At 36.7% G+C, this 14,439-nt stretch overlaps 1 protein-coding gene across 2 annotated transcripts in view; it reads left to right on the forward strand.

Moving 5' to 3' along the window:
• The window catches only part of GRM8 (glutamate metabotropic receptor 8), a 676,464-nt gene extending 662,482 nt beyond the window's left edge, over positions 1-13,982 (forward strand). Inside the window, exons 10-11 of one of the 2 annotated variants that reach the window (XM_031455300.2) lie at positions 7,183-7,429; positions 13,403-13,982. In XM_031455300.2, the coding sequence (XP_031311160.1) occupies positions 7,183-7,429; positions 13,403-13,452 (297 nt within the window). In that variant the 3' untranslated portion in view covers positions 13,453-13,982. Of the gene's footprint in view, positions 1-7,182; positions 7,485-13,402 lie in introns of both variants that reach the window. The other variant, XM_064487381.1, reaches the window with a different exon arrangement.
• The last annotated feature ends 457 nt before the right edge of the window (positions 13,983-14,439 follow it).

Consider the following 14,439-nt stretch of genomic DNA (forward strand, 5'->3'; position numbering starts at 1 on the left):
AAGATGGTAGAAGATTTGACTTCTAGTAGACCTTGAGTCTCATGGCACCACGGGTGCCATGACAGTTCCGAGGCCAACCATAAAAGGTCAAAAAGTGGGCATGGGCCCAGTTCCTGGAAGTCCCTGCCCCTTCCCCAAAGTAGTTGGAATAATCTTCCTACTTGTTAGCCTATGAAATTACCGAGCCCATAAAAACTAACAGCTCCACACCTCATGGTTGTTCTGTCTCTTGCTTTCTGGGATGGCGTACACTCTGTCTATGGTGTGTATATCTGCTTTTACTTTAAACTAAACACCCCACATCTCTCGGCCTCTCTTTCGCCTTTTGAGATGGCCCACATTCTGCCTACGGAGTATGTATCTCCTAAGCCTCTTTCCCTTCTGACTGAGACGGGCTCCACTCTGTCTATGGAGTGTGTGTCTCTAAATAGACTTGCTTTCACTTGAATTCTTCCCTGTACAAGGCAAGAACCTATTCTCCAGATAGTGTGAGTGTAAGAGAGGAGTCAAGGACAGTTCCTATGTTTTCGTCCCAACAACTGGAAAGATGGAATTAAGGTGAGGAAGAAATTGAGGAATGAAGATGGGATTCAGATGCTTGTCAGTTGCAGATAGCACGTCAGACACACCCAGGAGGTGACTGAGTTTCCTGAGGGAAGCCTGGAATGTGTCGGCATATAAATGTTTTTAAAGGCAGGGCTACCTACGTAATTTGTGAGGCCCAGTGAAAAATGAAAATGGAAGCCTCCTTATTAAAAAATTATTAAGAATTTTAAAATAGTGATAGCAGAACATTAAACCAAGAGTGAGGCCTTTCTGAGAGAAGGTGCCTGTGCACAGGTAGTGCACCCAGAAGGCTGGTCCTGGTTTAAGGCCATAATTCTAAATGGTAGCATCAAGAGAGTAATGTGGCCAGACAGATGTCCAAGGACTGAGGTCTGGGGTACTTCAATGTAAAGATGGTACAGCGATGAGAAGGATCCCTCAGAATTGACTGAGAAGGAGATGCTAGCAAGGTATGTGAACTGAACAAAACAGAAACAATGGTGAAATGTTTGATATGAACTTGGGGATGGTTCATTAGTATCTAGGCTCAGCCCAAAGCACTGGGTTATAGCCTCTGGGGTTTGCTGTGTCCAACTGCCGGGGGAGTTTTATCAGTTTGTATTGTTGCGTGATGGGTTACTTCACGTTTGTACCACCCACAAGGCAACACCAGAGTTTCTCCATAAACCTCTCTATCTTTAAAATGATTGTTTTAATCACTTATAGTAATTAATGAATTAATGAGATTTTGAAGTCCATTGGCTGAAGCCCTTCTGAAAAGCAGAAGAAAATCTGTGAATGCAGGTGCCCCTTTGGCAGACACACAGATGAGGGAATAAACAACAGATTAGACAGAAACAGAGAAAGTGTAGCTTTCTCACTGATTAGAATGTGTGCAAAGCAGCCAAAAGGAACCTGGCTGATCATGGCGAACGGGAGATTAAACCATCCGGGCCAAGGCAGAAATATTCAGGAAAAATAATCTGTTTCTTATCCCACGGCACAAACCTGTTTGGGGTGTTAGGTTTCATCTAAGCTACCTTAGTTACTGAGGGGTTAAAACTTACCAGGTTGGCTATCAGAGCCTACGGAGTTCTGTGTGCAGGGAGCTGCTTGAAAGTAAAAGCCTGACCTTTCTCCTGGAATAATACAATCACCTCCCTCCTCACTCTTCCTGGGGTCTTTAATGATTCCAAGCCATGACCTACATTCAGTTGACCCTGGAGGTGCACACATGATCTGGTCAGAGAATGAAGAGGGAGCTGAAAAGATGTCATGTTAGCATGCTCCGTTGTGCGGTCTCCTCCCTGGTTTATCCGGAGAGCATTTAAATCTGCTTCAATGTATCTGACTGCCTCGGGTTCAAAATGTCCAGGGGCTGTGGAGGCAGAGGAAGTGACAGGCTATAAGTGGACATAATAGAAAAGACACTCCTCTTCCCCCAGGTACTAATATTTTGGAGGGACAGAGGGCAGAAGGTGGGGCACAAAAGAAGGTTGGAAAAAAAGAAGGTTACATTAGCATATCCAATACCATTGTCAGCATCTCTCAATGGATTTATGTTGACTATAAGGCGTTAACACAGTTCCCTCCTGTGTTCTATAGGAGGTAACTTTGATACAGAGAGCAAGTGTGCTATTCCAGGCCAGTAGCATAGACAGTGACTATGGCCTTGACATCAGCAAGTAAGAGTTGACTTTTGAGCAAAATTTTATTCTCTGAAGGAAGATTGCAAAATCCTTTTCCTTGACATCATATAGTTAGAACAAGGCTATCAACTCTTCACTAAACTGCTTTGGGTAATAGGCCCCTTTCTTGTTCTATGTACCTGAAAGGATGCTTTGTTGGCATCCTTTTAGATTCAAAGTTGGACTGCACATAATCTTTGTTGAGCTACTGTTATTTTGTGCCTTTGAAATATTTTATAAAGATGTCATTCCATCTATAACCATTCTATGAGAAAAGTATTATTTTCCCCATTTCATAGGTAGAAAATTAAAGGTCAGAGAGGAAAATAAGATCTCACATCTGCTCAGTTGCTGGAAAAGTTTTATTAGAGTTTAGATTGTCATCTGGTGGGTTGACTTGGGACTTTTAGCACAAGGTAACTCTAGAGTTTCTCTGTAAACTTCTTTACCTTAAAAAAAGTTGTAAGTGGTGGTGCCGGAATTTATGCTAAATTCTGCTTAAACATGTTCCTTCCTTACATGGCTCAAGTAATTGGAATATTCAACAGGTATACAAGAAAATCCATGAGTTTTTTGGAATCAAGTGTTCATTTTCAATCTTTCTATTTCTTCTTAAGTATGGGAGGTCTTGAGAACCCTATAATGCACGATGTTAAGAAGTTAGTTTCTCTAGAATGACAGGTGGCATTTTATTTCTTTGCTTATTTTGCTTTTCTTGCTTTCACTGAGGTTATATTATAATACATATGACATTTTCATTTCATTACTCAAAGATGAAGTTAAAAAACTGAGTCTATTCACAGTCCAAGGCCCTGTAACAAATACTTGGTCACCGTAAGGTTTTGGATCTTAGGGTATAATTTTTGTAGAGATGCTTTTCATGTATTAAACTCACATTAAAATGTTTCGGGAGTTGTTTTAAGAGAGAGCACATAGTAAGATCGGCATTATGGTGTAATTTGCAGGTGTGGTGTCTAATGGAGAGCTTGGAACACTAAGCATAGTACTGTCTGATCCCAATGTCTGTGTTTATTACATCTTCTTTGGAGTTGGTTTGCTGAAAGAATAGACTGCAGTAATATATTTAATGTGGAAGCTAGCATTCCAGAATCTTCTTCATGCTTCACATTTAGCAAAATCAAATGTACTATGTATTACAGAAATTATTTTGAGTAAGGGTCAAAAATTATAATTTATATTTCTGGTAGCAGATAAAATTTGTAAGATTTTGAAGTAGGAAGGTATTTATGAATTATTGTGGGTATTATTTGGAGCAGTATTATATGTTTTGGCAAGACCAACAGATTAAGACATAGAAAAAGAAGCCAACTCATCAGTGTGGGTGTTCCCATCACTTTGTGGCTGTTTGACCTCTGGAGAGTTTTTGTCTGGTTTTTGTTTGTTTTTAAGTTAAATGGACTTGGCAGGGTCTGACTGGGACAAAACTGATAGTTACCTATTTGAGTGGCTTTGGAATATTTACGTGTGTGGTTTGCATTTGGCTCTGTCCTTTCCTTATCTTCGTGTTCTTTCTCTGCAGCCTATTTCCCGCGTAGCCTTTCTGCAGCAATGCTAGCTGGAGAATGAGCAGGAATTCAAAGAGGATTAACCAACACCTGAGAAGCTTATGAGTGTTCATAATAATGAGTTACTTAAACTGGGTGGCAAAGCTTAGGGAGGTTTATGTGGTTTAAAGGCACATATTCACATTTTATCAGGACCTTCTTAATTGTAGTAGATCTTTAATTCTCTCTAATTTAACACGGGTTTTCACTCGTTGGCAGGTAGCATGAGAGGTCAAGACATGTAGCAATGCATCACTTTGCTGAGGGATGTACTTGAATCATGTCTCTACTGAGGCTGTGATGCATGAGCCCAACGTAGAATCTGGATTCATAACTCATCATTTTGAATTTCTTACTTAAAACGTCATCAACTCTGATGTCCATTTGACAGAGTGGAAGGTTATGGAAAGCATAGTCTGTGTGATTTGTGTAAATCAAGGAGCTCTTGAAGAGTTTCAAAGATTTAAAAATAATGAGCAACATCTGAGTAATTATTGTATCTAGAATCTTGTATAATTTCTAAAAAAAATATGTTACAGACTTTAAGGAACTTTATACCCATACTTTCATACTTTATATGAATTATTACAAATTTCATATAAATGATTATAGTCACATAGTTACACATTAGCAAGTGCTCCACTGTATTTATTTTTCAATGCATTAGTGCTTCGAAATAAAATTGAAATGTTATAATTAAGGTAAGATTTATCATGGAGGACTTCTTGGAGGAGGTAAATTTTAAAACAAACCAATCCTAAATGTCACCTTGTTGAAGGGTAGTCCTGTACTCATGAGAGGGTCTTAAGCAAAGGACAGCCTTAGTGGTAGATGAATTGAACAGTAAGCTTAGTAATCTACATGACATGATTTTTCATACAGTCTCTTTCTCTTTACTGGTGCCTTAAGTTCTCTTCATGGTTTGGACAGTTATTTACCTGAAGGCTTTGTCATCTGTTAAAAGGAATATTCTCCCCTAGGAATAGGCAACCATAAGGCTCATTCAGGTATTTACCCTTGGAGGTAAATATATTTCAATTCTTTATTAAAATGGGTGCAATCAGTTTGGGAGATTGCCAGATACAATTTGGCAACTTCACATTTTCAGAGATATCATTAGAGTGAACAGGTATTAAAGAAGATCATAGATATGATAAAGGAGATAGATCTCTTAATAATCTTAAAACATGGTTTCTTTATAGCCTCAGTATCTGAAGTTATTTGGGAGAAATTATATTTTGAGCTTGGTATATGAAAAATGTAAATAGATCAAATATTTTTATTTTTAAAGATGTGATATATAACTACATGGAATATTATTTGACTCTTAAAAAGAGAAGGAAATCCCGCCATTTGTGACAACATGGATGAACCTCAAGGAAGTTATGCTAAGGGAAATTAAACAGATACAGAAAGACAAATACTGCATGATCTTGCTTATATGTGGAATCTAGAACAGTCAGACTCAGAAGCAGAGTGAAGAACAGTGGTTACCAGAGACAGAGGGAAGGGAAAATGGGGAGATATTAGTTAAAAGGTACAAACTTTCAGTTATACAAGAGGACTATGTTCTGGAGATCTAATATACAGTATAGTGACCACAGTTAACAACACTGTATTGTGTACTCGACCTTTTCTAAGAGGGGAGCACTTCAGTACCACCAAAAAAATAAAAAGAAAGGATGAAAGAAAGAAAATGGTAATTATGTGAGGTGATGGAATGTTAATTAACTATTTTAAAAATATGAAATGATATTTTTAATATGGGAATAAATGTTTTACAGCTTAATGTAAAATCCCCATTCATTTTTGTAAATATTAAGACTTCAGAGAGATTTCCTGCTGAGATTCCCTGAGCTTATGCCCAAGAGCCCAAGGTTCCTCCTTCATCCTCTCCTGCTGGTGAGGATACTTGGGTAACAAAATTCAAGATGGTCTCTTCTGTTTATGTCCAAAACCACAGATGTGGCAAGGTCTCATAGGATCACAGTCTCATGGGTTGTATTTAGAGGAAGTCAAATATCTGGTGGAAACAGATATATATAATGTCATATAAAATATATATAATGTCATATAAAAACGACAGAACTTCAGAGGTTGAAGTTGAGCCTCTCTCAGTTTGGTGAAGCCCTAAGCAGAGGTCCAAAGTCAGCAGAGAAGGGTAGAATTCAGGATTGATGCTATTCCTTACGCTTACTGTCACTAAGGTGAATCTGGTCCCGTGGGCACAGAGACCAAGCTAATCAGCCCACATTTCCACAGACACTGTCTGAAATCGTGACAAGATAAACTCCATCCGGTTTTCTCTCATCACTAGCCACTGGCAGTCCTGCAGGTTGCCGTGGTCATTTCATAATATATGCTTATCCAAACATCAAGTTGTACACCTTAAATATTTACAATTTTTATTTTTTGAATATACCTCAATAACCTTGGGGAAGAAAAGAAAGATTAAAATACTATCATGTTTGTTTTAAAATACTATCATGTTTGTTTTCATACCATCATGAAAAAGCCAAAAGCAGTGATTTTAGGTTTGGCTTTTTCAGCTCATTAACCTCTAGATTATAGGAGGAAAAATTTTCCAGAGGGACCTCTCTTTGTAAGTACCAGAGCAGTCAATTTCAGTGGAATAAGGATAAGGAATGAGCACAGGGGGAGGATTTTCAGAATGCAGATGTCAGGACCCTGTCTCCAAAGAACACATTTCCAACCTGGAAGGGGGAAGTCGTACACGTTTTCTAAAAACACTCACGTTTATTTTGATCTGATGCAATAATCATTGAGAAACCCTCCGGAATTGTCCTTTAGGGGGGCTGTTTAAAAAAAGATCAAGCCCTTATGACATGCTTGTGATTTATCAGGTTTGGAAGCTGGAATTAAGTAATTAGGTGAAGATGGCAAACACTGGCATTATTCAAGCAATAGTGTACAATAGTGATGTTCTGGACTATTTCATTACCACTCTATTTCCATGATATGTAATTTACCTTCTAGGTGAAGTTTATTGCAAAGAATAACAGCTGACCCTGTGATATCTCCCTGAAGAAGGGCTGTATCACGTAAATTGTTAGTCTTTTGCCAGACTGGTTTTGCTCCTCTCCTTATATATGCTTAATTAAATCTAAAACGGAACCTAAGCTCCATCAGCCTACTTGTTTGTTTGTTTTAAGGAATTGGGCTTCATAAACAATACAACTTCACCCACATTTGCAGGTGAGAATAAAGAAATGCTTGACTATAATTAAGGGCAATTTCGACAAGTACCTTCTAATGCACCTTTAGCAGAACAGCTGGAATGATTTCAGAAAATGGTTGTGTTATTTGCTTTACCTTAGATCAGGCTTACCAACATTGATTTTTTTTTTCTTTTCCTCCCTCAGATGTACATCCAGACAACAACACTTACTGTCTCCATGAGTTTAAGTGCTTCGGTGTCTCTGGGCATGCTCTACATGCCCAAGGTTTATATTATAATTTTTCATCCAGAGCAGAATGTTCAGAAACGCAAAAGGAGCTTCAAGGCTGTGGTGACAGCTGCCACCATGCAAAGCAAACTGATCCAAAAAGGAAATGACAGACCAAATGGCGAGGTGAAAAGTGAACTCTGTGAGAGTCTTGAAACCAACAGTAAGTCATCCGTAGACTTTCCGATGGTCAAGAGCGGGAGCACTTCCTGACAGATGTACGTTGAACATCCTTCTAATTAGTCTTGGGGACTGTGCTTCCTGGTTCCAGGGGCATAGTGGTACTCGTACACCGTGAAACCATCACAGCAGTCAGAACCATGCTCCTCTCCATAACATAAACACAAAATCTCTTTCACACAGTGTGACACTAGGGTCTCTCTTTTGAGGCATTACAGATCTTGAAGCTTATGACTATGCTCCATTTATAAAATTATCCTTCAGCACTTAGGAACTATTCTCCAGTTTTTGTTCATTCAGTATTCATCACTCTTCACTAGACTAATAGTAAACTAGTATTTTGGGAGCATGCTATGGAAGATCTTACACAAATAAACAACATGTTATTTAGGTATTTAGGGAAATGAGAAAACTAGTTAGCCAACATGTTAGGTTAAGTCATAGTTAATATTTGTTTTCCCCAAGTGGCCCCCTTCTTTGCCTTCCGTTGACTTCCTTCTTGAATATATTACAGTAATTAGAGCTCTTCTCTGAAAGCCTCATGACCCTGAAAATAGGACCTTTCCACAGCTACCACTCCACTTTTCCTTTCCTCACCTATCTTCCTTTTTCTATGATCATCCTTGAAAAAGCACATGATAATGATACCCTGGTACCAAACTAATCCAGTAGAGTTTAACTGAGCTATTCAAGTCCAGCTTGGTATCAATGGCAGAATAGTAAATAGACTGAAGCTATGTATTGCAAAATACCAGGAAGCTGAATACAGTGAAAAAACATATATCAAAGTTCTGTGGATGGTTCAAAAAGAAATAAAAGCTAAGATCTTTGCATTAGAGTGGCTTCCTGTCTTTGGGGAATACAACATAGGTATTTAATAATTAAGGATAAAACCCTTTGCAAAAATATCCTCTTCATTTCAGATTCCTCCAGCAGGCTGTATCCCCTATTCTCTGTACTTTTGACGCAAAGTACAGGGAACATTGAGCTGACTTTCTCTGATTTAATTATCATAATAACTTACAGTCTTCGCTAGAGTCACAAACCTTCCCTTATATCAAGATTTCCGAATGAACATTATCTATGCTAATGCCACATATGTTGGACCATCCTTAGAAGATAAATAATGATTAATTAAATTTATTGGCTTCAATTACTATCAGACTTTTTGGAATTACTGGCCAGATCCTCTAGGAAGATGACCTTCACCTTATGACTATCAAATTTAGTCACTTGTAGACAAAGAATTTCATAAACACTCCCCACATATTCAGCCTTATGCAAGCATGAAACCTTGAGAAGGTGCAAGAGAAGGTAGAATAAGGATGGGTTTTGGTATCAAATCGTTATAATCCTCTCTGATTATAGGTAAGCAGTTTACTAATAGTGGGCCTATTTGAGCTTTTACCAAAAGATGTTACTTTAACTACTCTCAAAGACATCGGAGTAGATTGCTGGTGATTCCAGGGCAGAATTTTATCTGTGTTTTTCTGCCTTGAAAGCATCAGTGCAGTTAAAACCCACTGTAGGATGCCAATAAACTGGCCAATGATACGCTTTGAATACTGGCACTTCTCAATATGACTCATCAGATACACCTGTTTACCAGCAGCAACCCGGAAAAACTTTATATAATATGGTTGTAAATAGAAACAACCAAACGGACAGTAAAATAAATATCTGTAAATCCCAGACTCACCTCTGGAATGTGGTAAAGAAAAATATTAATTAGCTTTTCCCGCTTTTTTACAAAATAAATTGGTTCCCTGAAGGGAAAATTTCCAGTATTGATAAAGATCAATCCCAGGTTAATCTCATATATTTTATTTTCCTTCTATTATTTTCTACTGATGTTGAGATGGAAATTATATAGCATGTGTACATTTCCCTATTTTCTCTGCAATAAGAATGAAAGGTTACAAATGGGCGTATGCAGGGTAAGCCAGTAAATTCTGGAGGAGACAGATGCTCACCTTTGGAAGGTAAAAGAAAGTTAAAAAGGTGAACCAAGGTGAAGTCAATCACTACCTGAAAGAGGGTTAAATCGCACTTTGGAGACTTCAGTGTAGTGTTCATCTTTTCCAGGAGTGGTTTAGGTTGAATAAAATAGGCCTGATAAAGTGATTGTATTTTACACATTCAAGAGGGACAGTGTATGAAATCTTCACATATTCTTCTGCAATTCCGTGCCAGGTAACCACTGTCCACCTTTGCTCATTTACACGATGAGCTGTCATGGATTCCTTGTGTCTCTGTTCCCTCTACGACAGGTACTAATGGTTTGAATTGAGTCAAAAATCTTTCTAAAATCACATACTCTCTAAAAGTTCCAATTACTTGAGTAATTTAAATGCAATATTTTTCTTTTAGAAATGTGCCTTCTGTCTTTAGGAGCATAATAGAATCTTGGAAGAGCTTTTGCCATTCAACTCTCTGTAATTGGTAACGTGCCTCCAGACTCCAGACAGCAACTCCTCTCAAAATGGGTGGAGCCTATTCTCGCAAATCCAGGGCTGGTTTATCTGCTGGAACAGTATCCACATTTCTACATTCTCATACGTTCTGCTACCAGACTTTTGATAAACCACCATTACTACAATGAAGCAACAGTAACACAGATGACAGTGTTTGTCAACTGTAAATCACTGAATGAAGGTCAAAGTTCCATTGCTGCTATGAAAACATAGATTGGTCTGTGGTCAACAGAAAAGAGAAGACTTAAAATTCATAAACTATTGTTTTAGCATTCCATTTTTTTCCCCCATACGTTAAGGATTTTGATAATTATGGCTACTATTCTACAGTTAGGTTTTTTTTTTTTCTGACCAATTAAGTGTGTATTTATAATATACATGCAGTGTTTTTCCTTTATAGACATGGTACCTTACAGGTCCATTAAACTAGAAATTTCCTCTTAAAGATGGCTTATTAATGCCAGACATTCTGATCTCATATTTAAGCTTTTAAAGGTTCTAAATCTACACAGAATAAATATAAGCAATGTGAAGCTGGAAGGGAGACCAAATGAATCCATGTTAATGACTGAATTTGCAGAATACCACATTTTACACATAAAAGGTCAAATGTTGTATCATAAAAGTGTGGAAAGAGTTAGAAACAAAGTTGATACGTATGAATTTTACCAACTGTACCCAATTAACAAATGCTGTGACATGGTGTTCCTTAGGGTGTGTCCGTGAATAATTCATGAAAGCAGCTGCTGCTGGAGGTAGATCGGCTTTCTCTAGCTTATGAACACAGTGTGGGGTGTGCAGGAAACTCACTGCTGCTGTGTTCAAAATTGATCTTCATGTAAGCTTGTTCATCACCAGATGCTCAGATGTACGTCTCTGATCCCTTTTGCTCTTAATACTTCTGGGATAGAAGTAAAAGTATCACCGTTGTCACGAAAATATACAGACATAGCTTGCTTTACTGTGCTTCATGCTATTGCGTTTCGCAGGTACTGCATTTTGTCACAAAATGAGCGTTTGTGGCAACCCTGGGTTCTCAGATGATGCTTAGCACTTTTTAGCAATAATGTATTTTTGTCTAAGGTACGCACACTGTATTTTTAGACATAATGCGATTACACACTTAATAGACCACAGGATAGTGTAAACATAACTTTTATACGCACTGGAAAGCCAAAAAAGTTCGCGTGACTCACTTATTACAATATTCACTTTATTGCTGTGGTCTGAAATCGAACCCACAGTACCTTTGAGGTATGCCTGTAGATTGGCCTGTGGTTAACAGAAAAGAGAAAACATGAAATTCAAAAATGCTATTGTTTTAGCATCCCTCTTTCTTTCCTCTTGCAAGGAAAAAAGTAAGATTCTCGAAAGCTACCTGCCATTCACAAAGTTTGCCCCTTACCATTGTTTTAATGTTGACTAAATCATCAGTTTCCAAAGCCTTGAGTCCCTTTTCTATTAGTAAAATGAACATTACTTTCCTTTTGTAAATTATAGTCTCATTTCTTAATAGAATTCTACCATCTTTTTCCCTGGAGGTCACTTCCAGGAGTTCAAAAAGTGAAGTATGGATTTCTTCACGAATTTCTAATTAGCTTTAGAATCTTCAAGTTGGTATGATCCTTGAAGATTAACATCTGAATATCATCTTCTTCAAGGTCTTTTGGCTCTTGTTCCTGTTTCAACCATAATTTTTCTTTCTAGTTATCGACAAATTTGATAACTATTCCTTACATTTTTAAGTTGCTGTTAAAGATATTAAATAGGGCGTGAAGTTGAGCAATATTTTTAGGGTTCGTTTTTCTAACTCTTATGAAAATTTTTCTTCATCTCATCTCAAAGATTATATGAAAGTCTTTCAAAAACATGGTTGAAGTACAGATTTTATTTTCCTAGAAAAAAATTCAAGGCCTATGAGCATATTATATAAATTAGAAATAAAAATAAAATACAAAAGTAGGGATCATAAAAATCATTCTGTTTCACTTCACACAACACTGAATGTAACAGACACCTTACCTTTTGGAAAGGAAACTAGAAAAGTGGCATTCCATATTGATTCTCCAAGACAACAGCCATTCCCCTGCCTCCATCTTCACAAAAACCCAACACTGTGGATTGTGGACCAGTGGTGAAACTGAGGCCTGATGACCTGGTTCAGTGACCTTTCTTTCACTCATTTTGTAGAAAGAGAATGTCATTTACAACCAGGTCTAAGATCCACTTCCTTTCTACTGTGCCACACTAATAACCTAACGTGAGCAACGTAGATAAGATAAGCAGATACGTCACCTGTTTTTGGCACAAAGCTCATAATATTCAATAAAGTAAAAAATAGCAAAAACATCTACAGCTAGCACTTCCTGGGCTATCTGCAATAGTTTTAGTGATTGTGGACTTTGTATGATCTCAGTTGCTGGTAACAACTTGTCTGGTCAATTTTCAGTGTTTATGTACACTGAAATAAAATGAGTCTGATTGCCAATTATTTCAGAGAAGAGACTTTACAATTATCTTATTCAATGTTCAAGAACTAAGTTATTGTCTATAAATCTGTTTCACCCTGAATTGGATTTATGTAGTGAAATACATACGTGTTTTGCATTTTTTGTCTTTCTTCTTATGATTATTCATTCTGAGTTTCACTGAAAAATAGGACATCACATTTTCACTTTAGAACAGAGATTTTGTTCCATCACATCTTTCAAAAACCCAAAGGGATTATTTGGATTTAGATTTGTATTTCTGGAACTTTAAGTATGAGTATAAATTTGACTTAGAACATTTTCTTATTCATATCTTCTAATAATTTTATAATACTTAGTTTTACTCCATAGTAAGTTGGTACCAGAACAGTTAAATATTCATTTCCTTCTTTGCGTCTTTATTTACTTTTTTAAACATCTCCATTTGTATCCTTTGCATGAAACCAGACCATAAACATATGTTGGCATTACACATGGATATTTCACTGTGTTCACTTCTAGAGTCTTAGAGTATTATTTTTAGATGGAAGATACATTCATTCTCAAAGCATAACAAATTATGACTAACTTTTTTTTTTGTCATCAAATCAGACTCAAATAATTGAGGTCTTTAATTTGGATTGTAAAAAAAGTATTTTTTTTGTATTTTATAGAATAATTTATAATCTTTTCTTTCATTTTTTTAATATTGTAAATGTTAATCAAAATACACACTGAAATTGAATTTCACCTAAATTTATTAAAAAATAGGACATTCACATTTTTAGTTTTCTGCTAAACATCTATACTAGAAATGAGACTAGTGGTTTTACAGATTAAAACTTCTGCATTTTTGTTTCTACAATCGTTGAATTCCTACAGCATGGTTTAAAGTAACATGTTGTAAAGACTATGTATCATAAAAATAGCCATTCCAAGATTTGAACTTTAAAATCATTTTAGCAAAATAATTTATTATTATGTACTATAATTTGTCTTAATTTGTCTTAACAGCTTCCTCTACCAAGACGACATATATCAGCTACAGCAATCATTCAATCTGAAACAGGGAAATGATACAATGTGAAGAACTCTGGTATGTGATCTTAAACAATGAATGGTGACACCGCCAAAAACTCACTCCTGGAGATCTCTGTAGACTACAATCAATCAAATCAATAGTCAATCTTGTAAGGAACAAAAAGTAGCCACAAACCAAAAGTATCAATACAGGGAGTGAAGAAACCCGTGTTATACAATACAACCAATGAGTGTCAAGCTAAATTATTGCTTACTCACGAGCAGTTTAAAAAAAAAATCACAAAGGGAAAACTAATGTTAGCTTGTGAAAAAAAAAATGCTGTTGAAATAAACCATGTCTGATGTTATTCTTGTAAGTATTTTTCTGTGATTGTGAGAACTCCCGTTCCCGTCCCACATTGTTCAACTTGTATAAGACAATGAATCTGTTTCTTGTAATGGCTGACCGGATTGAAGCCCTGGGTTGTGCTAAAAATAAATGCAATGGTTGACGCATGCGATTTTTTATACAAATAATTTATTTCTAATAATAAAGGAATGTTTTGCAAATGTTGAGAGTTGTTTCGTTCCAGTTTTAAAGCCAGGGACAACTCTTTCCAGCTGGCACTTCTGCTGTGATTTAACTCCTGCTGTAAAAGCCCTGGTGTGCCAAGAAAATACTGTTTCCTCGAGGAATGTGTTTTTGTACATTCGTGTGTTTGTGAAGAAGATTGTCTCTTATTCCTATATGAAAAAGAATTATTTGTGTAAGATTTTGTGACTATCCCAAGATTTATATAGTAGCTTTTCATAGTAATTGCTTCTTTTATGAAGAATCAAGCAAGGCTTGAGGTAAACTGTTTCAGGTATCATAATTAACAAATGATGAGTTAAACTTGACTTGGGAGACTATAATATGAAAATCGCCATCTAAAAGTATATCCAAGAGTCACTGAAATTCTCCATTTTCCAAGTCAAACTTTTGCATAATGAAATATTCCAAGGTATGTAATATTTTTTTTTTCTCACCT

This window comes from Camelus dromedarius, chromosome 7, assembly GCF_036321535.1.
Source record: "Camelus dromedarius isolate mCamDro1 chromosome 7, mCamDro1.pat, whole genome shotgun sequence".
In the NCBI taxonomy this organism is placed as follows: domain Eukaryota; kingdom Metazoa; phylum Chordata; class Mammalia; order Artiodactyla; family Camelidae; genus Camelus; species Camelus dromedarius.